Below are 23623 nucleotides of genomic sequence, written 5' to 3'. Positions count from 1 at the left end.
AAAGTTGTTGTTGTTGCTGTTGTTGTTGTTGTTGTTATTAGGAATTTTCATGTTTTCACTTTTTATGCACAGAGAAAACAAAAAACAAAACAAAAAAAAACTTTCAACGGTTTATGGATTTAAGAATGGTGGAAAAAAAACCAATTTCAATGAATTCAATTCACTTCAGAATTATGGCGAAAATAAGAATTGCCAAAAAAAATGGAATTTCCATCTGGAAAAATGAAACAAAAAAAACAAAACAAAACAAAACACTGGCATAGAATAAATGTTGTGAAATGATGGCCTTTTTTTTCTTCTTTCAAGAATTTTTCAATTTTACCTTCTCATTGTGATGTTTGTTTGTTCAATTCCATTCATTGGTGTTTACATTAAATTAAAGTTTGGCTTTCAGCAAAAATTCCAATTAACCTTGTATGACTATGAAACAATCAATAATGGCCAAAGGCATAACTAGATGATTGGAGTTTCAGTCAAAACAAAATGGTCATTCAAGACAAACAAACAAACAGAGAAAACAAAATGAAATAAAAAAGTGGACAAACAAAGTTTTTTTCTGTTTCTACAAAAAAAAAGTTTTATTCGATCAAAACAAACAGACTTTGTTTTAATAAAGAATTGGGAAAAAAAAGGTGAAATGAAAAAAAAAACTTTGAAATAAGCTCGGTACTTGAATATGGTACAAAACAAAACAAAACAAAACAGAAAAAAATGTCATCATTGTTATTGATCCAAAAATGGTTCCACCAGTAAAAAAAAAACAAAAACATCATTGCCTTTTGTTTGTGAAAATTTGAGAATTTATATTTGTTCACGTTTTTGTCGTTCATTGATCCACTACTAGGATGTTGTTGTTGTTGTTGTTGTTTTTTGTTTCACCCATTGTTGTTTGTCGTTGAAATTACGAGTGTTCATCAACTATGTCTGCGTGTGTGTGTGTGTGTGTTTGAATTGTTCATTGTTTAATGTGGAAAAAAACCAATCGCACAGCAGAGGGAGCGAATTTTTTTTTTTTTGTTCCAAATTGGATTTATAGACTTCCAATAAAACGAGTGAGAGTGAGAGAAAGGGAAAACAAAACACTCGAAAACTTTTCAATGTAAAAATTCTATACACACACCATATAATAATAATAATAATAATGATGATAAAAATGCAATGAAAGCAAGAAAGTTCTTGAAAGAATCTTAAAGTGAAGAATGTAAAAAATCAATGCTGAAAGAAAAAAAAAATCTGCAACCTTAATCTTAATTAGGTGTGTGAGTGTGTGTGTCATTACAATATGAATTTATAAATAAACTTTTAGCAAAAAAAAATTTCCGGAAAAAAAGTTCCGGAAAAGTTTCTCAAAATATAAATTGAGCCTAAAAAAACAAAGGAAATTAAACCACCACCACCACCGCCAGAACCAGAACCACTTAATACGGAAACTGAAAATGACAGAACATTTATTTTGGGTTTTTGTGGTTTTTATATATAACACACACACACACACACAGACATTGACACACACAAATCAACAAATCCGGATGTGCAAGACCATATATGTAGAAAGACAATGAATAAATGAAATGTTGATGACCAGAATAAATAAATAATGGAATCACAAAATATTAATGAAACAAAAAATAAAATGTGCTGACCATTCATTCATTTGTTGTTTAAAATGTCATGTTATTCATTTGGGGACCATGTGAAAATTTTGCGGTTTTTTTCCCATTACCAAAAATCCAATGCAAAATCATCAAAAAAAAAAAAAAAAAAAAAAAAGAACCAAAACTTCATTTCCACCAGAATCGGATAAACTTCTGATTCATGATCATCATCATCATCATAAAAAAAATCATTTTCTGATCGACCAATTAATCGATTCTAGAAAATTGATTCAATGAATGAATTTCCGAACATTCGCATTCGCATTATGGATTTCTATTTGGTTTCAAATTAAATTCTTATATCATTTCATTCAAACATTTTAGTTTCTGGACCAATTATTTCTTTGATTCCATCTTGGATTCATGTTATTAGTATATGTTTATTATTTAGAATGAATAGAATTTGATTCTCAGATTCTTTTGTTCATTTGTTTGTCCATCATCATCATCATCGTCATCATCATCAATTTCGGTATTTATTTATTCATTTCAATGTACGAAAAAAAAAACACAAAAACAAACAAACAAACAAACATCACAAACGATAAATATGGCACGATATCGTATTGTAATGAAACACGAACGGTAATTACATTCATTCGGGTATTAAGTATGTACATAATATGTGGATGAAATGTAATTATCTTAGTGCAGCAGCAGCAGCATTAGTAGTAGTAGTAACGGCAGTAGTGATAGTGGTAGTAAATTGTTTTTTTTCTCCATTTTTTCAGGTATCATAATCATAATCACCATATAATCATCCAAAAAAAAAATTCCACCCCCCACCACCACACACACTTACCTTTTATATTCGTATTCAGCAGGTCAAAATGATGGACTGATGAAGATGATGATGATGTGATTTTTTTTTTAAATTGGTGATGGAAAGAAAATAATGTCAAAAATCGAAAATCGGAAAACAAAAAAAAAAAAAAAAAAACAAACACACGCACAGGAAAAAAAAGAATATTCTGTTTTGTTTAGCAATCAATTTTGGTTTATTTTTTTTTTTTGTCAATCAAGAATGTAATAACGATTCTTCTTCTTTGGTCGATATCAGCTGTCTGTCCGTGTGTGTGTGTGTCTGTGCATGAATGCCGCATCGAAATAAAAAAAAAGATTTCTGATGATGATATAATCAGATAGTCAAACAAATTCTCATCTTATCACAATTGTTTTTTGTTTTTTTTTTTTGGTTTATTTTCAATTCATTACTATATGAAATAGTGAAAATGAGAAAACAAAAAACTAAAAAAATAACATTGACACATATGGCTATTGGCACACACACACACACACACACACAAAAACATATATGAAATGATGATGAATGAATGTAAACAACAGAAAAAAAATAAGTCGGTCTCATTCATAATATGTAAGTGGATCCAGAACCAAAAAAAAATGCTGGAATCTGATGATGACGCCCAAATACACACACACACGATATTCTGGTTTGCGTTTTTGTTTTGTTTTGTTTGTTTATTCTTTTATTGATTATGATGATGATGATGGTGATGATGAATTTTGATATTCCAAAAAGCCAACTTTTTTTAGTTTGAATTTTTTTTTTCATATATGATTGAAATAAACACATGTGAATGGAATTTTTTTTTTGATTCAAAATGAAAAAAATCACACAAAACATAAACATGAGAGAGATCAACAACAACAACAACAAAAAACCATGAGAAAAACTGAATTTTTTATTTTAGTTCAGCATGGTGCGTGTGTGTTTGTCGATTGACACCGAAATAATGAATGTAGATGTGTTTTTTCCATCATCATCACCATCATCATTGAAAATCGAAGCTAGCCATTTCGCAAATACAAACCAACAGCGACGACTCAATCAAATGAAAACTATAGTGTGATGCGCCGATTCTGTATTATAAACAGAATCATAGAATCATAGAATCATAGACTAGATCATCATCGCCGTGTTTTTAAAATTTTTATTTGAAAAAAAAAATTCTTTCAATGATAATGTAGAGTTTCGCTTCGCTTTGTTTTTTAAACATTGTATAAAACACACATTCACAGTATGTCATCAAGGATTGTAATTTTTTTTCTCTCTCTCTCTCTCTCTCTCTCTCTCTAGGATTTTCATCATTCAAATTGTCAAAATGATTCCATATTTGTGTATGTGTGTGTGACATGTTTCATCAGTTTTTTGTTGTTGTTGTTGTCTCTTATAGTGAAAAGAGGATTAATAACACTGGAACCTAAAATGAAATGATGGAACAAATTCTTTGATCCAAAATAATCTTACCCATAATAATAATAAATTTCATCATCATCATCATCATCATCATTTCATTTTGTCATGTCATCTGTGTTGTTGTTGTTGTTGTTGTTGACAGATGACAGATAATGATTATGGTGGTGATCATCATCATGATCATGATGATGCTAATGATTGAAACTCACATACACAGAAAATAAACAAATTGAAAATACCGAAACTACTGTCCCTCCTATGTGTTATTATTATGATGAGATTCTGTTTCAATCTCTCTCTCTCTCTCTCTCTCGATTTCTGGCTTGAATTCATTCCATTTTCTCATTTTGTCTTTCTTCTTTCTTTTTTTCTTTCTTTCTTTCTTTTTTGTTTCCTTTCAATAATTATTATATGGATCAATAGATAGATAGATGGATGGATAACTAATGCATTCACGGTTGGACAGTCAAATTTCTTCTCATTTTTTTTTTTTTTTTTTTGGTTGAACGGTGAAACAAAATCCAAAAAACTTTTAATGCATGCAAAAGAATCTTGTCTTATCTCGAATTATTGACACACACACACACAGAGAGAGAGAGAGAGAGAGAGAGAGCAAGAGGAAGAGAGGGAGAGAGAGGGTGACAATAATTAATCGATAAATTTAATCGGTGGATGTGTAGTGGTGAAAAAGTGTAAAAAAAAAATTGGCCAAACGGAAAAAAATGATTAATTTTTCTGCAGTAGAACCAAAAAAAAAAAAAAAAATTGATATCAATTTTAATTAATAAAAATTCTACATATATTGAATTTATTGATTGATTGATTTGACGAACAAACAAACAAAATGGACAAAAAAAAATTTTTCATTTTCATTTTCATTTTTTTTAGACAGGATTTTTCATTTCCTATCAAATCAAACACAGTCAATCAATTTGTGTACTTCACCAAAACATTTCTATATAGCACACATAAACAAAAAATGAACGAAAGGAAATTGGTCGTTTGTTGTTGTTGAAAAATCTGGAAAAAAAAACATGCGTTTGATCTGAATATATTTTTTTTTTTTCATTTCCATCATAATCATCATCATATTCAAGAATCAATCAATCGAAAGAAAGAAAAAACCCAAAAAACAGATGGATTCTATTTCTTGGATTTTATGGAAAATTATTTCAATACTTGTAATTGTATGTTGTTGTTGTTGTTTGTAATTTTGTTCTACTCAATCCTTTTTTGTTTTTATCATTAGTTATCATTAGCATCACCATTAATTTTCATCTTATTTTTCTACATTTCATTATTAATCATATGGATACATTGTTATCGTTATCGAATAACAAATACGAATGATGTTGATTATCATACAAGAACAGAATCATTACAGATAAAAATTTGGCAACAAGCATTCGATGCTATTTCATGTATTTACAATCGATTGATTTGATTTGATTTGAATTTTTTTACAATTTTTCACACCATTCTATAGTCATATTTGCCACATTTGGTCAATTATGGTATGGTTATGAAATTGTTGGCATTGAACATTTACCAGATTCAGGACCGGCATTAATCATTTTCTATCATGGTACATGGCCATGTGATATTTATTTTTTAATCGCTGAATTATATCGTCGTAAAAAACGTTTAATGTTCACCATTGTTGAACGTATTCTTTATTCGTTTCCAGGTTCTGTTGATTCTTGTTTTTTTTTTGTTTTATTCACAAAATTCATTCATTTTCATTTTTTGTTTTGTTTGTGTGTGTGTGTGTAGGTTGGTCAATTTTATTACGTGCAATGCGTCTAGTACCAGGATCAGTTAATGATTGTGTACAAATGCTAAACAATGGATCAATGGTTGCCCTTTCACCTGGTGGTCTTCGTGAAGGTTGTATTTTAATTTTTGTTATTATTATTTGTATTTCAATTTCTAATTTATTGCAATATTTAGCCATGTTTAGTGATCATCATCATTATGAGACAAAATTTTCTGGCCGATTAGGTTTTGCACGTATTGCCAAAGAAACACAAGTACCAATCATACCAATATTTACACGTAATATTCGTGAAGCATTTAGACAAGTACCGATAATGAAAAATTTTGTCAAATTTATTTACAATCGTTATCGTATACCATTATTTCTTACCTATGGTGGTATGCCAGTAAAATTGACCACCATAATTGGTGAACCAATACGATTCGAATCGGATGCAACCATCGAACAAATTGCTGAAATGGTAATTGTATCCATTTTTTTTCTTTTGATTTTTTTAACAAACAAACAAACAATCAATCTAATCACTGCAAAAAAAAAATTCCCTAGACTGAAATGAAAATGAAAGAGCTGATTGAACAAAATCAAACAATACCTGGTTCAATATGGTCAGCCATACGACAACGATTTCAATTGATGGAAAATGAAAAAATTGACTGAAAGAATGAAAAAACGATAAACAAATGCAACTTCACCATCACCTTCATCATTATCATCATCATCATCATTGCTGACCATAATCATATGATTATTTATGTTTTTTCACTTGTCAAATTGTTTGAATAATATCTTGACGACAAATAAAAAAAAATGACCAAATGACCAAATTAATTATGAGTTTTTTTTTATCTTTTATAATCAAACAAAACAAATCATGAATGCCAATCTACAAGGAAAATGATGATGGTGTGTTGAAATTTGTTGTTTATTCAGGAAAGAAAAAAATAACCAGCCAACCTAAAACAACAACAACAACAACAACAAAAAAAGGTAAATATATAATGACAATCATCGACTGAAATGTAGCCAAAAAAAAAAAAAAAAAATTCTGTGGTGACGTGATAATAGACAAAAAAAATAATTTCAAATTTTATCATTACATGTGTGCAAAATGGATCAAATTCAATCAATCAATAATTCTTGGCCATCATCATTATTGTTTACATCCACATTCGATGTTTATAGTTTTATATGGTGGATCATAATATTACCATTGTGTGTATGTTTTGTATTGTTGTTGTTGTTGTTGTTGTTGCTGTTTTTCATTTCGATTTTCTCCTTTTTCTTTAAGATATCGTTATCAATTCAATTCATTATACCATTAATTTTGTATTTAACACTATTGATTGGTTATATTTATCAATTTGTGAATCCACAAGTGAAACTGATCAATCAATCAGATGACGGCGACGGTGATGGTGATAATTGTGGAAAACGTTATGATGGTTTTTTGAAAATAATTGCCGGTAATAATTGTTTTTGAATCAAAGAATTTCCGATCTGATTGACCACAACAAAAAAATTATTTTCCTGTCGTAGCAATATGGAAATTTTATTGCCGCCTATTTTATGATATTGAAATCAATGGCATGGAAAACATAATCAATACACAGCCAGCATTGATCATTTTCTATCATGGTGCAATACCGATAGATATTTTTTTCCTGATGACTGATTATTATTTGAAAACAAAACGGCTGATTTATACGATAACTGATCGTATTGTATATAGAATACCGGGTGATTATATAACATTTATTATGATTTTTACCTGTTGAATATCTTCTTTTTTTCCGTTGTATTTTGTTCCATAGGTTCATTTTTATTACATTTTTTTCATATTATTCCTGGCAATTCTGATGATTGTGTTATGATATTGAAAAAAGGCAAATCATTGCTATTATCACCAGGTGGTACATTTGAAGCATTTTTCAGCGATACAAACAGCACTATTGTTTGGAATGGCCGTAAAGGTTTTGCACGTATAGTGAAACAAACCAATGTGCCAATCATATTGGTATATACTAGAAACATACGTTTCGCTTTCATACAGATACCAATTGTGCATAGATTATGGCAAAAAATTTATCAAAATTTTCGTATACCAATATTAATTCATCTTGGATTGCCAGTGAAATTATTCACAATGATTAGTGAACCAATACATTTTCCACATGATTATTCGATTGATCAGATTGCATTGGAAACGGAAACAAAAATGGCCAAATTTATCAGACAAAATCAAACAAAATCAAACACAACTATTGAAGCATTGAAACAAAGATTTTTGTTAACATGAAATTAAAACAAAAAAAAAGAATTGCATTCATTTTGGAATAAATAAAAAAAATAAAAAAACAAAAAAAAGAATTTATGTCATTTATTGAATAATTCTCTTCAAGAAGAGAATAAAAAGTGTTAGAAGGAAGAAAAATTAATGATGATGATGATGATCAAAAGTGATTGAATTGAATTTCATTGAATTTTCAACCACTTTTGTGAATGATACTTGCTAACGAGTATTTGCTGACCTATGCAGAATAGCAGATAAAACAGGTGATAATGAAAATCATACGATTTATGAAATGATTGATTTAAGCAAGTTTAATTGATTGTACATCGCAAGCTCAGCAGTATTTTCTGTAAGATGATAACATACCAGACAATTCATATATATAAACCCTGATGAATTAATCCAGAAATCAGAGGATACCACATCAGAAGTCATCATACGAGAAGGCCGCATCCGAGGAGACGAGAAGGCCACATCGGAGGAGATGAGACGACATAAACAGAGGATGTAAATCACCAGAAGAGAAGTCATCATCAGAAGCCATACGATACCAGAACCAGAAGTCGCCAGACTAAAATTAGACGTTTTTCTTTTCGATATTATTAGCCAACATGATGATACCTTGTAAAGCCAATCGAAGAAGGTATCTATAGAAGTTCAACGAAGGCGAATTCGAGGACGAAACAATGAATAAGAAGACGATGTAAACGAAGAATGATAATATGTATACCAAGAGCAAAACGACGACAACGAAATAGCAACAGAGATGGCAAGAATAACAAACGAACACATATTCAGCATAAAATAAAGAGATTATTATAATTATCTTAAAAAGAACAAGTAGTACTTAGCTACAGATGGAATGGAAAATTTACGACGTTATCCTACACCATACCGAGGAAGATATTGATGAAGAGGGATGTAAGGATGTACAATTTCAAAGTTGCCAACGTGGAAGGATTTCGAGAATGATACTTTGTAACGAGTATTTGCTGACCTAAGCAGAATAGCAGATAAAACAGGTGATAATAAAATCCTACAATTTGTGAAATGATTGATTTCACCAAAGTTGATTGATTGTACATCGCAAGCTCAGCAGTATTTTCTATAAGATGATAACGTACCAGACAATCCATATATATAAACCCTGATGAATTAATCCAGAAATTAGAGGATACCACATCAACAGAGGATGTAAGTGACAAGAAGAGAAGTGATCGACAGAAGCCATACGATACCTGAACCAGAAGTCGCCAGAAGTCAACAGATGTAATAAGGAGTTCATCGATGTAAAATTAGACGTTTTTCTTTTTGATCTATTAATGTATGTGCAATGATCAACGTCATAGGAGAGGCCAAAGAAGAAAAAAATTTTTATGTTTAAAGAAATTTTTTGTCTTGTTGAATCACCTGTTGTTTATTCATTAACATTCATTGTTCGACGAATAAAAAATGATCAATCTAATCAATGTAAATTATTGGTTCATATCGGTGCCGATTGTGTTCTTATTCGGTACGCCAATATTATATGTTTCAATACTTTATATTGCCACTTTCATATTACATTTATACCGAATTCGATATCGATTACCAATAATATTCGATAAACAACAAATCATAAATTTCGATCAACATTGGAAACATTGGAATGATCCGGTCACAGTTGTTTCTAGTATGTATTATTGAAAATTAAAAAAAAAAATTGTCAATTCCAATGTTTGAAAAAATAAATACAGAATTTTTCACAATCATTGGACGTGTATGGCATGATCATGAAATAATCAACATGAATCATATACCCGATGATGGCGGTGCAATCATCGTATTCTATCATTCAACATTGCCAAATGATTTTCATTATTTAATTGCAAAAATTTTTCTGGATAAACATCGTCTAATGTATACGATTACTGATCATTCATTATATTATGTACCTGGATGGTCGTTGTTATTAAAAGTTTTTCAATTAATACCTGGTACACGTAATGATTGTATACAATTGTTGAAACAAAAACATTTATTGGCACTTTCACCTGGCGGTTTACGTGAAGGTTTTTTTTGTTTTGTTTTCGATTTTTTTTTTCAGTGAAAAATTTTAATGTTTTTTACGTTGTTTGTTTCTAGCCATGTTTGGTGACCACAATTATCAACTTGTATGGGCTGGCCGTCAAGGTTTTGCACATGTTGCACGTGAAGCACAAGTACCAATCATACCGGTATTCACACAGAATTCACGTGAAGCATTTCGTTCATTACCATTACCATTTAGAAATTTTTTTCGTAAAATTTATGACCGTTTTAAAATACCAATGTTTATACCATACGGTGGTTTACCAGTCAAATTAACGACAATTATTGGCGAACCAATTCATTTCCCGCCGGAAATGTCTGCATCAGAAATTGCTGATTTGGTAATTATATTATAATATAATATAATGAATCTATGGTGATTTCAAATTTTTTTCATCATTTTTTTTATAGACAGCAAAAAAAATGGAACAATTAATCGATCGTTATCAAACACGACCCGGTTCTATACTCAAAGCATTGTGGCAACGTTTTTGTTCATTTAAATAAATGAATATCCACCACCAAAATCAAACGAAATCCAACACAGCATTGAAAGAAAAAGATTTTTTTTAACACGAAATAAAAAAAAAGAATTGCATTCATTTCCGAATAAAAAAACGGAAAAAAAACAAACAAAAAAAAAGAATTTACGTCATTTATTGAAAAATTCTCTTCAATAAGAGAATAAAAAGTGTTAGAAGGAAGAAAAATTGATGATGATTGAATTGAATTGAATTGAATTTTCAATTAAATTCATCATTTAGTTATATTATAATTATTGTATATTTTCAACGGAAATAGATGTGTCAAATGAACCAATAATTAAGCATTTTGTGTTTGTTGCTTGGGTCTGTTAATGTGTGTGTGTGTGTGTGTGTGTGTGCAACAACCAACGTCATAGGAAAGGCCAAAGAAAACAAAAAATTTGTATATTTAAAGAAATTGTTGTCCTGTTGAATCACCTGTTGTGTTGTTGTTGTTGTTTTTGTTTATTCATTCACATCAATTGTTCGACGAATAAAAAATGATTAATCTAATCGATGTAAATTATTGGTTCATATCGGTGCCGATTGTGTTCTTATTCGGTACGCCAATATTATATGTTTCAATACTTTATATTGCCACTTTGATATTACATTCATATCGGATCCGATATCGATTACCGATATTCGATAAACAACAAATCATAAATTTTGATCAACATTGGAAATATTGGAATGATCCGGTTACAGTGGTTGCTAGTATGTATGAAATTATTGAAAATTCGAAAAAAAATTTGTTGATTGAAAAAAAACTACAGAATTTCTAACAATCATCGGACGCATATGGCATGATCATGAAATAATCAACATGAATCATATACCCGATGATGGCGGCGCAATCATCGTATTCTATCATTCAACATTGCCAAATGATTTTCATTATTTGATGGCAAAAATTTTTCTGGACAAACATCGTCCAATGTATACGATTACTGATCATACATTATATTATGTACCTGGATGGTCGTTGTTATTAAAAGTTCTTCAATTAATACCTGGTACACGTAATGATTGTATACAATTATTGAAACAAAAACATTTATTGGCACTTTCACCGGGCGGTTTACGTGAAGGTTTTTTGTTTTGTTTTGTTTTAATTTTTTCCACAAAAAAATTTTTAATATTTGTTTTCTGAATTTAGCCATGTTTGGTGACCACAATTATCAACTTGTATGGGCTGGCCGTCAAGGTTTTGCACATGTTGCACGTGAAGCACAAGTACCAATCATACCGGTATTCACACAGAATTCACGTGAAGCATTTCGTCCATTACCATTACCATTTAGGAATTTTTTTCGTAAAATTTATGATCGTTTTAAAATACCAATGTTTATACCATACGGTGGTTTACCAGTCAAATTGACGACAATTATTGGCCAACCAATTCACTTCCCACCGGAAATGTCTGCATCAGAAATTGCTGATTTGGTAATTATATGGTGATTTTCAATTTTTTTTTTCATCTCGTGTTTATCTTGTTAAATTTTAGACAGCAAAAAAAATGGAACAATTAATCGATCGTTATCAAACACGACCCGGTTCTATACGCAAAGCGTTGTGGCAGCGTTTTTGTTCACTGAAATAAATGAATAAATATCCACCACCAAAATCAAAATCAGATCAATATTTCACCAATAGATAACAACTAGGAAAACTTTGTAACGAAATGTTCAAATAGAAGTAAAAAATAAAAAAATAAAAAAAATTCGGAAGGAAAAAACACACACACACAGATACACATATTTCCGGTGATAAAACAGACAGACAGACAGAAATCAATAATTAATTTAATCAAACTAAAACGAAAATTTTTTTTTCAGTTCAATAAAAAAAAACAAACAAAAATTTCAATCATCATTTTGTCAATACGAAATGAAATGCTGGTTTATTTATTTTTTTTTTCTGTTTGTCTTTATGTGAATGTTCAACAAAACACACACACACACACACACACAATGGAAAATTATTGCAATTCAACGGTCATTTTTTCATTTATTCATGATTTAAATTTTTCCGATCATTTTCCATTCATTTTATCATCATCATCATCATCATCATCATCACCATTATTGACCATATTATGGACGATAATCATTTCATTATCAATATTCATATTGATTGCGCCATTCATCTATGTAGTAATATTTTATATTGGTAATATTATATTACATATACATCGTATCTATAATAATATTCCATACGATGATAAAAACGATGATGTTGATGATGATGAACATTTCAAACGTTGGCATAAACCAGTTGAATTGTTTGCCAGTAAGTGTGTTTAGTGATTTTGAAATTTTAGTTTGTTGCAATTTTTTTTTTAATTTTCATTTTACAAATTTTAGAAATTATCAGCCATATTGGCTACATATGGCATGGTTATAATGTGATTGGTTTAGAGAATATACCGGCCAAAGATCCGGCCATTATTGTTTTCTATCATTCAACATTTCCTAATGATTTTTATTATCTTATGGCATTGTTATTTTTAAAACATAAACGTACATTTTTCACCATTATTGAACGTATTATATATCGTATACCAAGTTGGTCATTAATGTTGAATGTTTTACGACTAATACCTGGTTCCGTTGATGATTGTGTGAACATTATAAATCGTGGTAATTTATTGGCATTATCACCTGGTGGTTTGCGTGAAGGTTTGTGGATTGTTTGTGGTTTGTTTTTTTTTTTTGATTTTTTTTCTCTAAAATTTTCGATAGCCATGTTTAGTGATGAAAATTATCAACTAATCTGGAATAATCGTCATGGTTTTGCACGCATAGCCAAACAAACCAATGTACCAATAATACCGGTATTCACACAGAATTCACGTGAATCATTTCGTTTATTATCAATCATACCAAAATGGTTATGTCGTTTAATATATGATCGTTATAAATTTCCATTCTTATTCATACCATACGGTGGTTTACCGGTCAAATTGACCACTTTTATTGGTGAACCAATACATTTTACACCGGAAATGACGATAACGGAAATTGCTCAATTGGTAATTACATATATTAATTTCAATTTGTAATTTCAATTTAGATTTACAAACAAAACAAATTTTTTTTCTCCTTCATCTTTCATCCACTTTAGACAGCAAAAAAAATGGAACAATTAATCGAACAACATCAAACACGGCCTGGTTCCATACGGAAAGCATTATGTCAACGTTTTTTCTAACCAAAAAAAAAAACAGAAACAAAAAAAGAATTCATCAATTTAGAATCAATCAATTCATCCCCATTAGTCTATTAGTTAAATAATAATTTCAATAAAACAAGAAAGAATTTAAAAAAAAATAACCGGAAACGATGCAATATTTATATCAATCAATATTGCATTGTCCATCCTTTAATGGTGACCTTTCAATGATGATTTCCATTTGACAACTTTATATTGCACACACACACACACAGGAAATAGAATTGAAATAATGGTGGATGAATATGAAAAAAAAACAACAAGATTTTTTTTTTACACAATGGTAAAAAAAAAATTTGAATTTCAATTCAAAAATTCATCATCTTTCAAAAAAAAAAAGAAAAAAAAAACATTTCATACTCAACGTCTTTTGATGATGATGATGATATCAGATTTCTTCATTTTTTTATGATAATGTAACATTGTTGTTGTTGTTGTTGTTGTTGTTATTATTGAAATGTCCTTGACATTTTGTTGTTGTTGTTGTTTGGTTCCAGAAAAATCAAATTTTTTGAAATTTGATTTTTTCCACATTTATTTAGGATAATGATCAAATCAAATATTTTTGTTGTTGTTGTTGTTGTTGTTGTTGTTATCACTCGTTTGTACACCATGTGATGATGATCATATAATGATGAATTGTCATCATCATCAACATCATGATCATCATTTGGTGAATGGAAATTCAAACACATCTCGGTTTTTTGTTCAAAAAGTAACGGCACAGTTTAAAGTTAGATTCAATGTGTAATACTTTTTACTTAATTTCTATGCTTCCCGAATTTTTTTTTTTTTATTTGTCAATGATTTGAATCACAATAAAATTTTTGTTGTTGTTGTTGTTGTTGCTGTAAATGGCAAACATTTGGAAATATTGAAATTGAAGAATTGGATTTTTGTTTTTGGATAAATCTGATATGGAACTGGTTGAATGATTTTTTTTTTTTTTTTTTTTTTGATAAAAGATCAATCACGATTAAGTTTTTTTTTCATTTATTTTTTCTTATAAACTTTTTGCTGCTGTTGGCCATTAAAACCTGGAAAACCGAATCCACCACCACCACCATATTTCCTCCATTGTAATTACCACCACCACCACCATGTGAACTAGCTATATTTTCACCACCACCACCACCCATATTTCCTCCGTTGTAATTACCACCACCGCTATGACCACCGAACATATTTCCACCACCACCACCAGTATTTCGCCCGTTATAATTGCCATCAGCCATATTTCCACCACCGTAATTACCACCGTTCATATTACCCCCATTACTATAACCACCACCACCACCACCACCACCATCGCGTCGTCCTTGACCTTGTGAAACTACCGTATGAATTTCTTCCATAACAGGTTCAATTTCTTGAATAACTTTTCTATATGGTGCAATGATCTCTCTAACTTCCTATAATTTATAACAACCAAACAATTTTCAGTGATAAAAAAAAAACAGAATCTCAAAAAAAAACATACCTGAATAATTGGTTTTCGAACCTCGGTAATCAATCGATGTGGTTCTTCTTCATATTGATCATATTCAGGCATATTAACACCAGATAATTGATGATCTTGACGAACTTTAACACGACTAGATGTTGATTTAAAATGAATTTCGATTGGTAAATCACCACCTTCAATTTCGATTATTTGTGGTTCCATCTGTTCGAATGGTGTTTCCACTGGTTTTGTTTCGAATGTTTGTTTGGAAAAAACGGCGGCATTAATAATACCACCACCACGAGAGCCGCTGAAACTTTCACGAATTTGTCCATCAAAAAAATCACCATTTTGATTACCACCACCTGCATATCGATTATTAAATTTACCAAGATCACCACCACCACCTGCATATTGATTATTGAATCCACCCCCACCCCCACCACCATTATTATTATAAGATTCACTAGCAGCAGCATAAGATCCATGGCCACCATTTCCGTTTCTTAAACCACCATTGTGACGTGAACCACCACCTTTACGACGAGATCCATTACGACGACCACCACCACTACTACCACCACAATGAACATTAACAATACATGATGATACAATGATGATCACAATTAATAATGATGATGATAATTCAAACCATTGCATGATGATCAAAGATTTTTTTCGTTCGTTCGTTCGTTTGTTTTTTTTTTTTCTTAAAAATGGATGAAAAATGGTCCAACGAAAATGTCCAAAGGTACATTTATATACTCGAATTTTTGGAACGATCCAGACACTCAGAGAGTGTGAAAAGTGTCGATAATGTGACAAATTCATTCAGACAATTTTTCTTTATTTAGATTTTGTTCCATTTTCTTTTTTGTTCACTTGTAAATTTTGTTAATGCGTTTTTAGAGTTTTTTTTTCGTTGTTTCGTTACAATGGATGAATAACAAAAAAAAAATTTGGATTTGATTTCTGAAACATTGACAATGACAATATATATGCCATTTTTAATCATTATCTTCACAACAACGAAAATAAAATAATCGACATTGAACTTTATCGAATGATAATGATGTTGGATGAATTATTGTTACGAAAATAACAACAACAACAACAAATGATTGTCTAACAATGATGATGATTTTATTTCAAACACACACAAAGAATATTGCAACATCAATCGATTTGGGATCATCGAATAAAAAAAAAAAAAAAAAAAAAAAGAATTTCGTTTTGCTGCTGCTGTTGTTGTTGTTGTTGTTAACAGACAATATGTGAAGATTTTTTTTATATATATGGCCACAAACAGCGCCATCCATTGTTGATGTTTTGTAACAATTCACCAGATGGCAATATCATTCGATTTCATATTTTTTAATTGATGGTTTGATTCGAAATAATAAAAATATGTAGATTTTAATAATCATCACACTTTTATTCAATGAAAAAACATTTATATATAAGCATATTAACAAACAAACATGAAAAACAACATTGAATGACCATGACAAAAAACCAGCCACTCATGGTGTCATAGTGTTATAGTCAACTTGATGCAACAATCTCCCCTGTTTACTATGACACGTTAAAGATCATAATACATTTTTAAGAAATGAAGAAAACAAAAACAATTTAAAGATTTGTATGACGACAGTAAATTCAAACAAGGTGAGCAAACAAATGAATAAGCAATATGCATCAGCCTTGATGTTCTAGAGACATTTCCGAGAATGATAATACGACGATTGTTTTTTTCGAGATTTACGATTAACTGCAATCCACTCACTATTTCCAAGATCATGACGATCAATACAATTGAAGGAATCAATACGATTCAATTCGCTATCACTAACGACAGATCGAATGAATGTAGATGATGATGATGATGAAGATGATGATGGCAAATGATCAACACTTCTATTACGGTAAATACGATTTGATAAACACTTCGATGATGGTTTTGATGATTGACGACACAACCTGACGATCGATAGTGATACTGTGATGGTGAACGACCAAAGAATAATTCATATGGGGAAGTATCGCCATCCTTCACCGATATATTATTCAAATATATGGCGGCTCCCATAGTCTCAACCCAAAGATGGTGGGGCGTGTTGGTCGATTCAAGCATACAAACAGCGTGACAAACTGAAGTACACACACTGTGTGAATGAGATGAGCGATTGACCATGTGATCAATGTCATTTTGTAAACAAAACAAACGCATTACACCATTGTCGAAGGGATCACCACTAACGGTTGATATTTGACGAATGGATTTCCGATACCGAGCTTGTCGTCGACGGATGAATCGGATTAAAGCATTGGTAGCGTCAGATTTTGATTTCAACGGAATGCTAAAGCAAAACTGAGAATAATGATCAACGATAAGCATACCAAGCTGATAATCACCACAAGTCGGATATGGACATTCCCAGAGTTCAATATGGAGATGATTAAACGATTGATCATTCACACATGACTTGGGTCGTTGTTTTGATGATGGAGCAGACACATGATTGTCACATCGATCATTGCTCCCCTGGACATGAGGAAAACGATGGTTGACCTGTTGACTGGTGCTCTTTCCACAGTGGTCCAGGCTTTTTTGCCGAAGACTGAACGACATCAGTTTGGGACGTTGATGGAAAATCCACAAACCATTCGAATTCTGGTAGGCAGTGATCGATACATCATCCTTGCGGATGTGTGCAGCTGGATTGGTAGAATCAGTATCAAAATTGACATGAAAACCATCGGCCAACAATTGCTGGACTGAGATCAGATTACATTGGAATTTTCCGACAGCAACATTCTTCAGTATCAGCTGATGTTTCGAATCACGGTGAAAAATGACATCACCAATTTTGTTGGATGCGATCGGTCTACCATCAGGATCAGCAAACACATTATGTTCGGATCGAACATTGATGAGATTGGATTCATCAACAGTGCCATGTGTTGGTGAACTACAGTTCAACACCCAGGAATTGGAATCGATGTTAGTGAATTCCGATGAACTAGGCTTGAGAACAGCTGATTTAGCCATTCTTCTGCTAGGCTGACTGTTTTCAGTATTGCTGCTGCTGCTCGATGAAGCATTGGTACTAGATGATGCAGTTGATGATGAATGATTATCATCCCAGAATTTTTTCCTGCAGTCATCCACCGTATGTCCAGTCATTTGACAATACGAGCACTTCAAATTAGTCTGCTTAGGAAACGATTTCCGTTGAGACTTCTTCGTTGTGGTAGCCATTTTTGCCGTCTGAGGCATTGAGATGTCAACTGATTTATCCGACAATAAATCAGCTTTCGCCTTCTCGTCTTCTTCCACAAACGCATTGACGATATCTTTCATCGTGACCTTATCACGGGATGCCAAGCGATCCGCCAACCGATCAAACTTCGGACGTGGAAGTAAAGCAATTGTGATGACACAACGTGAACTTTCGTTGAGAGTAATCCACTCGGACTCGAGGTCCTCAAACCGAGCGTTTAATTTCTCGATCCACTGTCTAAGTTCACCACCAGTATAAGATGTATTCAACATCTGGGTGAATTTTCGAACAGAAGATGCGAATGAGTCTTTTTCAAACCTCACCATGTAAGTCCATATGGAAAAGACAGACTTACAATGTTGGATCAGTTCGATTGTTTTCGGAGCAAACGTGAAAATCATCAGACCGAAGTACCGACAATATTCAGCATACTCAGCTTCCGTCGGTTGGATTTCTCTCTCAAGAAAGTGTGATTTTCCGCAAGCATTGAATGCTGAACGAACCGTACTTATCCAAGCTTTGACATTACTCCCATCATACTTCACCACTTGTCCGAAAACAAATGTTTCAGTAACTTTGGTTTCTGTCTCAACTGGTGTTCTGATTGACGCTGCATTCATGTTCGTTATCGCATTCGATAATTGGAGCAATACTGCAGAAAGATCACCATCACTCTTGGCTTTATTATTCGACATGTTGAAGAGCGAAAAAAAATTAAAAAACACAAATTGAAAAATAGACAAGAGACGTGTTGATGTTCAATCGTAACCACGCTCTGCTACCAATTGTAGATTTTAATAATCATCACAATTTTATTCAATGAAAAAACATTTATATATAAGCATATTAACAAACAAACATGAAAAACAACATTGAATGACCATGACAAAAAACCAGCCACTCATGGTGTCATAGTGTTATAGTCAACTTGATGCAACAAAATAAAAAATAAAAAAAAAATTTACCGTCCACGATCAGTTATCATCCATCATTATCATAATCGTCGTATAAGTTAATATAAACTGTGAACTTTGTTCATTGAATAATCATCATAATAATAATAAAAATTAAATTTCTTTACCTCTTCATCATCATCATCATTCTTAATCATAAATGTATGTAATGTGTATAATAAATTTTATCATCATCATTGACTGTAGTAATAATGGTTATAAAATGTAATGTGATAAAATTAATTTTGTTACATTTATTTTCTTTCAATAAAATTATTAAATGAATTTTTTTTGTGTTCAAATTAATTCTCAATAGGTATTCATTCTGGTGTGACAAAAAAAAAACAATACGTAATGGCTAATCATAATACATTCGAAACAACGAATGAACCAATGAATAATAATGGTGATGATTTACAATCATTTCAATCATCTGTTTCATCAATGGCTACTAATCATGTTAATGATATTCTCATTACACGATCAATAGCCTATTGTCAAGATTTCTATCCTAATGCAGGTAAAACGAATCATCACAATCATTCTAGTAAATCAGAATATATTGAATCAATACGTAAATTTTTTCATAAACAAAAATATCGTTTAAACATACGTTCATTGTTGTGTGGATTCGTACCGATTCTTAAATGGCTACCAAATTATCGTTGGAAAAATGACATTATACCCGATGTGATTTCTGGCACAACCGTTTTGGCATTGAATATTCCACAGGGACTTGCATATGGTCATCTAGCCGGTGTTGGTCCAATCAATGGCCTATACGTATCATTATTTCCATTATTAATGTACGCTATATTCGGTACATCACATCATATTTCTATTGGTACATTTTCAGTCATTTCAATTGCCTGTAAAGATGTTATTGAAGGTATTCAACTTGAAAACGAAGAAAATAATATACAAGGACAACAACAATATGAACCAATCGAAATATTGATTACATTATGTTTACTTGTTGGCATTATTCAGGTATATTTTTTTTATATTATTCTGATCTATGAATTCATCTTCAATTTTTTTTCTCTTATAGCTCATTCTAGGTATATTTCGATTAGGCATCCTATCGATTATTTTATCGGATACATTAATATCGGCATTTATTGTTGGCAGTGCTGTTCATGTTTTTACCAATCAAATTTTCGATTTTATCGGTATTGAATCAAAACATGATGATGATTATCAAATACCGTTACCTATGGATATAGTTAATGTAATAATTGTTGTTGTTGACTGATGATGGAATTTTTTTTTTTTTTTCATCCTACTGTCATATAGGCATACATTTCATTTTTTAGCCGTATTCATCAAACCAACATTGTCACAATGTTTGTTTCAATAATTTCTGTTGCACTTTTAATTGGATGCAAATATTTACTCGAACCATTTATAATGAAACGATTTCGGTTTAAATCGATCACTATTCCTATTGATATTACTTTGGTCATTATTATAACACTATTATCATATCTGTTTGATTTTAATGGCAATTATAATGTAAACATCATTCCAAACATACCAGTTGGGTAAATAACATTGATTAATATGAATAATAATCATTTTATACATGTATATGTATATAAAACTAATGATGATTTAATTTTTTTTCCTAATAGATTTACAGGAATGCCCAGAATTCCGGGTACAAAACTAATGATAAAAATGATACCGAATGCATTGTTGATTTGTTTGATATCCTATTTGATAACATTATCATTGGGTAAAATGTATGGCAAAAAATATGGCTACAAAATAAATCCCAATCAAGAATTGATAGCATTAGGTGCAGCCAATGTTTTTTCATCATTCTTTCTTTGTTTTCCATGCTGTGCATCATTATCACGTTCAGCTGTACAAGAACGTGTTGGTGGCCGTACACAGCTAGTTAGTATAATATCATCTATATTGATGGTCATCATTTTATCATTACTTTCAACATATCTACGTACATTGCCCAAAGTATGTATTGTTGTCCATGATTTATTCTAGTTTGATTCAATTTTTTTTCCAAAAAAACAATAGTGTGTACTATCAGCCATTATTACGGTGGCTATTTTTTCCACAATAAGACGTATACGTGAATTGAAAGAAGCATGGAAAATCTCAAAATTAGATGGTATTCTATGGATTGTTACATTCCTATTCGTCATATTGTTTGGCGTTGATAATGGCCTTCTTTATTCGATTTTATTCTCCTTTGTCATATTGATTATTAAATTAATCAAGTAAGTTATCGATTCAACATTCCTGATATTTTTGTTAATTAAAATTTTTCATTACAACAATAGACCAACACTGAAATTGAAATATCGTCAAGGTGAAACGGAAATATTCTTGGAAATCCGAAACTCACAATTTGATCATGAACGTGAACGTTTTTTTCATTGTCTAAATCGAGAGAATCGTACGATTGTTTTAGAATTTCAAGGTCCATTAATGTTCATTAATGCATTGTATTTTCGTACTCGTTTCTATTCAATGATTGGTCGTTTTGTTGTCGAATTATTTGAAAGAGAACAACGCATTACTGCTGCTATTGCTTCTGCACAAGAAAAATTTTCCACAATCAATAATTTAGAATCAAACATCAAATCAACAACGACCACAAAATTTCAACCATATCGAATATTATTGGATTGTAGTCGTATGGCTTATATTGATGCAAAAGGTGTTGAAGCTTTATTGGAAACGAATGATTTACTGAAGAAATATAATGGCCAATTATCATTAGCATCCTGTTCACAATTGGTTTATGAAAATCTGGAGAAATTTAAATTTTTCAACAAATTTAGCCGTTATGATTGCTATATATCCGTTATTGATGCTATTGTTATGTTTCAAAATATTGATAAATAATTTTACTCTACAAATGTTTAATAAAAGAAAATAATAAATGGATTTTTATTTAATTCAAATTCAAATTGAAATGAATTGAAAAATGGAAATAAATTGATTGGAAAAAATCAATTACGAATCAATCAATTAATCATCGTCATCGTCGTTCTGAATGACACACATATAAATATGTATCTTTGCATTCTTGAATGGCATTACGTTTAATATTCAATGGAATTTTATTCCAATCCATTATCATTGTATTTAATGCCTCATTACAAATATCAAAAATCTGTGATTCAGATTTTTGATCACATTCTGCAACGAAATCGTCAAACAAATCCTGTAATCACAAAAAAAAACATGGAATTAAAATACAAAATATAAACAATGGTTGGAATCTTACCATCAAATGACCCAAATCATATGGTTGATATAAACTGGCCGATTCATTTGAATCGAAACATTGGATCAAAATGATGGCCACCAAAATTATCGATGAAATAATACGGATTTTCATTTTGCACGAATAGTAAATTTAGTTGATGATGATTTGATTATCAAAACAATGATGGGACTAATCATCGTTTATGGTTAGATTATATATATAGCTTTTAGCCACATTCCAAACACGTTTAAAATTTTTTTTTTCAGCATTGAAAATTAATCATTGATGATAGAAAAAATCATTAAAATACGGCGAAAATTTGAAATATTTTTTGTTTCAAAATGAAAACAAAAACATTGAATTTGTTTAGATTGAAAAAAAATTGATTGAATCATCATTTACATTATAATTCATGATGTAATGGAAATTATCATGAGCAGAAATCACCGTTGTTTCATGGTCAAAAGCAACGTTTTTATTTGTTCATTTTAAAATCGAATCATCTTGTATCAATCATGAAAGTTGAACCGGAATCGATATGACGATGATGATTAACTCATTAGACTTTGAACATTCGAACATTTTTTTTCGATTCGATTTTCATATCGCTATGATTCATACTTTGATTGATATATCAAACTTGGAAATGGATACATTCAATGATTAATTGATTGATTATCATCGTATAACGGTACACCAGATAACATTGTCAATCCTTTCGATTATTTCATAAATTTTTTTCATGAGAAAAATTATTATTTTTCTTCATAAAAAATTTAGAACCGTGGGAATTGTTTTTTGCTTTCTAAACTAAAAAAAAAATTATCGCCGTCATGCCGAAAGATGGCGCAGTTTTTTGTTTTGTTTTCATTTTCGAATCATCAAATCGAATTAAATTTTTTTTTCCACTTTCCTCATCATCCTGATGAA

General features: G+C 30.8%; 9 protein-coding genes across 12 annotated transcripts in view; 6 read left to right on the top strand and 3 right to left on the bottom strand.

Moving 5' to 3' along the window:
- The window catches only part of LOC124493748 (uncharacterized), a 28762-nt gene extending 25374 nt beyond the window's left edge, over positions 1 to 3388 (bottom strand). The window contains exons 1-2 of the mRNA XM_075732277.1: positions 2967 to 3388; positions 2458 to 2739 (exon numbers count right to left, since the gene is read on the bottom strand). The gene's annotated coding sequence lies outside the window, so the exon portion shown is untranslated. The remainder of the gene's footprint in view (positions 1 to 2457; positions 2740 to 2966) is intronic.
- Positions 3389 to 4965: 1577 nt separating this feature from the next.
- Positions 4966 to 6481, top strand: LOC124493463 (DGAT1/2-independent enzyme synthesizing storage lipids). The gene is made up of 6 exons (XM_075732305.1): positions 4966 to 5063; positions 5126 to 5297; positions 5363 to 5563; positions 5650 to 5763; positions 5827 to 6113; positions 6200 to 6481. The coding sequence occupies exons 1-6, from the start codon at positions 5013 to 5015 to the stop codon at positions 6308 to 6310; spliced, it is 936 nt and encodes a 311-aa protein (XP_075588420.1). The 5' UTR covers positions 4966 to 5012; the 3' UTR covers positions 6311 to 6481.
- Positions 6482 to 6761: 280 nt separating this feature from the next.
- Positions 6762 to 7949, top strand: LOC124493378 (DGAT1/2-independent enzyme synthesizing storage lipids). The gene is given in 4 exon segments (XM_075731913.1): positions 6762 to 6869; positions 6942 to 7116; positions 7190 to 7432; positions 7435 to 7949. Coding segments are annotated over 4 exon segments (1041 nt in total).
- Positions 7950 to 8354: 405 nt separating this feature from the next.
- On the top strand, positions 8355 to 10656 carry LOC124493508 (DGAT1/2-independent enzyme synthesizing storage lipids). Its single transcript, XM_075732032.1, has 5 exons — positions 8355 to 8450; positions 9133 to 9615; positions 9680 to 9994; positions 10068 to 10354; positions 10425 to 10656. The coding sequence occupies exons 2-5, from the start codon at positions 9396 to 9398 to the stop codon at positions 10518 to 10520; spliced, it is 918 nt and encodes a 305-aa protein (XP_075588147.1). The 5' UTR covers positions 8355 to 8450; positions 9133 to 9395; the 3' UTR covers positions 10521 to 10656.
- A 230-nt stretch (positions 10657 to 10886) lies between these two features.
- LOC124493509 (DGAT1/2-independent enzyme synthesizing storage lipids-like) lies at positions 10887 to 12406 on the top strand. The gene is made up of 4 exons (XM_047056592.2): positions 10887 to 11254; positions 11314 to 11628; positions 11697 to 11983; positions 12045 to 12406. Exons 1-4 carry the CDS (start codon positions 11038 to 11040, stop codon positions 12138 to 12140), a joined length of 915 nt encoding a protein of 304 aa, XP_046912548.1. The 5' UTR covers positions 10887 to 11037; the 3' UTR covers positions 12141 to 12406.
- Positions 12407 to 12410: 4 nt separating this feature from the next.
- On the top strand, positions 12411 to 13869 carry LOC124493746 (DGAT1/2-independent enzyme synthesizing storage lipids-like). The gene is made up of 4 exons (XM_075732031.1): positions 12411 to 12829; positions 12904 to 13218; positions 13282 to 13571; positions 13664 to 13869. The coding sequence occupies exons 1-4, from the start codon at positions 12433 to 12435 to the stop codon at positions 13748 to 13750; spliced, it is 1089 nt and encodes a 362-aa protein (XP_075588146.1). The 5' UTR covers positions 12411 to 12432; the 3' UTR covers positions 13751 to 13869.
- Positions 13870 to 14554: 685 nt separating this feature from the next.
- Positions 14555 to 16325, bottom strand: LOC124493745 (uncharacterized). The gene is made up of 2 exons (XM_047056848.2): positions 15252 to 16325; positions 14555 to 15183 (listed from the first exon to the last, which is right to left on the bottom strand). The coding sequence occupies exons 1-2, from the start codon at positions 16044 to 16046 to the stop codon at positions 14761 to 14763; spliced, it is 1218 nt and encodes a 405-aa protein (XP_046912804.2). The 5' UTR covers positions 16047 to 16325; the 3' UTR covers positions 14555 to 14760.
- Positions 16326 to 19437: 3112 nt separating this feature from the next.
- LOC124493503 (sulfate transporter) lies at positions 19438 to 22385 on the top strand. 4 transcript variants are annotated; one of them, XM_047056582.2, is made up of 8 exons: positions 19439 to 19677; positions 19769 to 19858; positions 19943 to 20442; positions 20504 to 20683; positions 20749 to 20996; positions 21087 to 21429; positions 21493 to 21695; positions 21759 to 22385. In XM_047056582.2, the coding sequence occupies exons 1-8, from the start codon at positions 19665 to 19667 to the stop codon at positions 22324 to 22326; spliced, it is 2145 nt and encodes a 714-aa protein (XP_046912538.2). In that variant the 5' UTR covers positions 19439 to 19664; the 3' UTR covers positions 22327 to 22385. The 4 variants fall into 4 exon arrangements, with proteins under 4 accessions (XP_046912536.2, XP_046912538.2, XP_046912537.2 ...); XM_047056580.2 differs by having other exon boundaries at positions 19438 to 19677; positions 19769 to 20442; XM_047056581.2 differs by having other exon boundaries at positions 19598 to 19614; positions 19769 to 20442.
- Positions 22343 to 22893, bottom strand: LOC124493502 (uncharacterized). The gene is made up of 2 exons (XM_047056579.2): positions 22712 to 22893; positions 22343 to 22648 (listed from the first exon to the last, which is right to left on the bottom strand). The coding sequence occupies exons 1-2, from the start codon at positions 22823 to 22825 to the stop codon at positions 22463 to 22465; spliced, it is 300 nt and encodes a 99-aa protein (XP_046912535.2). The 5' UTR covers positions 22826 to 22893; the 3' UTR covers positions 22343 to 22462.
- Between the last annotated feature and the right edge of the window lie 730 nt (positions 22894 to 23623).

The sequence above is a fragment of the Dermatophagoides farinae genome, chromosome 6 (assembly GCF_024713945.1).
Source record: "Dermatophagoides farinae isolate YC_2012a chromosome 6, ASM2471394v1, whole genome shotgun sequence".
Classification (NCBI taxonomy): domain Eukaryota; kingdom Metazoa; phylum Arthropoda; class Arachnida; order Sarcoptiformes; family Pyroglyphidae; genus Dermatophagoides; species Dermatophagoides farinae.
The sequence above is the reverse complement of the archived record's forward strand: the minus strand, read 5'-3'. Positions and strand labels throughout refer to the sequence as shown.

Excerpts from the sequence above, each read along its gene's own strand:
- LOC124493463 (XM_075732305.1), top strand. The coding sequence starts at position 5,013 with ATGGATTCTATTTCTTGGATTTTATGGAAAATTATTTCAATACTTGTA. Across the intron at positions 5,564-5,649 it reads TATTCTTTATTCGTTTCCAG|GTTGGTCAATTTTATTACGT; the intron begins GTTCTGTTGATT and ends GTGTGTGTGTAG. Across the intron at positions 5,764-5,826 it reads ACCTGGTGGTCTTCGTGAAG|CCATGTTTAGTGATCATCAT; the intron begins GTTGTATTTTAA and ends TGCAATATTTAG.
- LOC124493508 (XM_075732032.1), top strand. The coding sequence starts at position 9,396 with ATGATCAATCTAATCAATGTAAATTATTGGTTCATATCGGTGCCGATT. Across the intron at positions 9,616-9,679 it reads TCCGGTCACAGTTGTTTCTA|AATTTTTCACAATCATTGGA; the intron begins GTATGTATTATT and ends AAATAAATACAG. Across the intron at positions 9,995-10,067 it reads ACCTGGCGGTTTACGTGAAG|CCATGTTTGGTGACCACAAT; the intron begins GTTTTTTTTGTT and ends GTTTGTTTCTAG.
- LOC124493509 (XM_047056592.2), top strand. The coding sequence starts at position 11,038 with ATGATTAATCTAATCGATGTAAATTATTGGTTCATATCGGTGCCGATT. Across the intron at positions 11,255-11,313 it reads TCCGGTTACAGTGGTTGCTA|AATTTCTAACAATCATCGGA; the intron begins GTATGTATGAAA and ends AAAAAACTACAG. Across the intron at positions 11,629-11,696 it reads ACCGGGCGGTTTACGTGAAG|CCATGTTTGGTGACCACAAT; the intron begins GTTTTTTGTTTT and ends TTCTGAATTTAG.
- LOC124493746 (XM_075732031.1), top strand. The coding sequence starts at position 12,433 with ATGCTGGTTTATTTATTTTTTTTTTCTGTTTGTCTTTATGTGAATGTT. Across the intron at positions 12,830-12,903 it reads ACCAGTTGAATTGTTTGCCA|AAATTATCAGCCATATTGGC; the intron begins GTAAGTGTGTTT and ends TACAAATTTTAG. Across the intron at positions 13,219-13,281 it reads ACCTGGTGGTTTGCGTGAAG|CCATGTTTAGTGATGAAAAT; the intron begins GTTTGTGGATTG and ends AATTTTCGATAG.
- LOC124493745 (XM_047056848.2), bottom strand. The coding sequence starts at position 16,046 with ATGAATTTGTCACATTATCGACACTTTTCACACTCTCTGAGTGTCTGG. Across the intron at positions 15,184-15,251 it reads TTCGAAAACCAATTATTCAG|GAAGTTAGAGAGATCATTGC; the intron begins GTATGTTTTTTT and ends TATAAATTATAG.
- LOC124493503 (XM_047056580.2), top strand. Across the intron at positions 20,443-20,503 it reads TACTTGTTGGCATTATTCAG|CTCATTCTAGGTATATTTCG; the intron begins GTATATTTTTTT and ends TTTCTCTTATAG. Across the intron at positions 21,696-21,758 it reads TTGATTATTAAATTAATCAA|ACCAACACTGAAATTGAAAT; the intron begins GTAAGTTATCGA and ends TTACAACAATAG.
- LOC124493502 (XM_047056579.2), bottom strand. The coding sequence starts at position 22,825 with ATGAAAATCCGTATTATTTCATCGATAATTTTGGTGGCCATCATTTTG. Across the intron at positions 22,649-22,711 it reads ATGATTTGGGTCATTTGATG|GATTTGTTTGACGATTTCGT; the intron begins GTAAGATTCCAA and ends TTGTGATTACAG.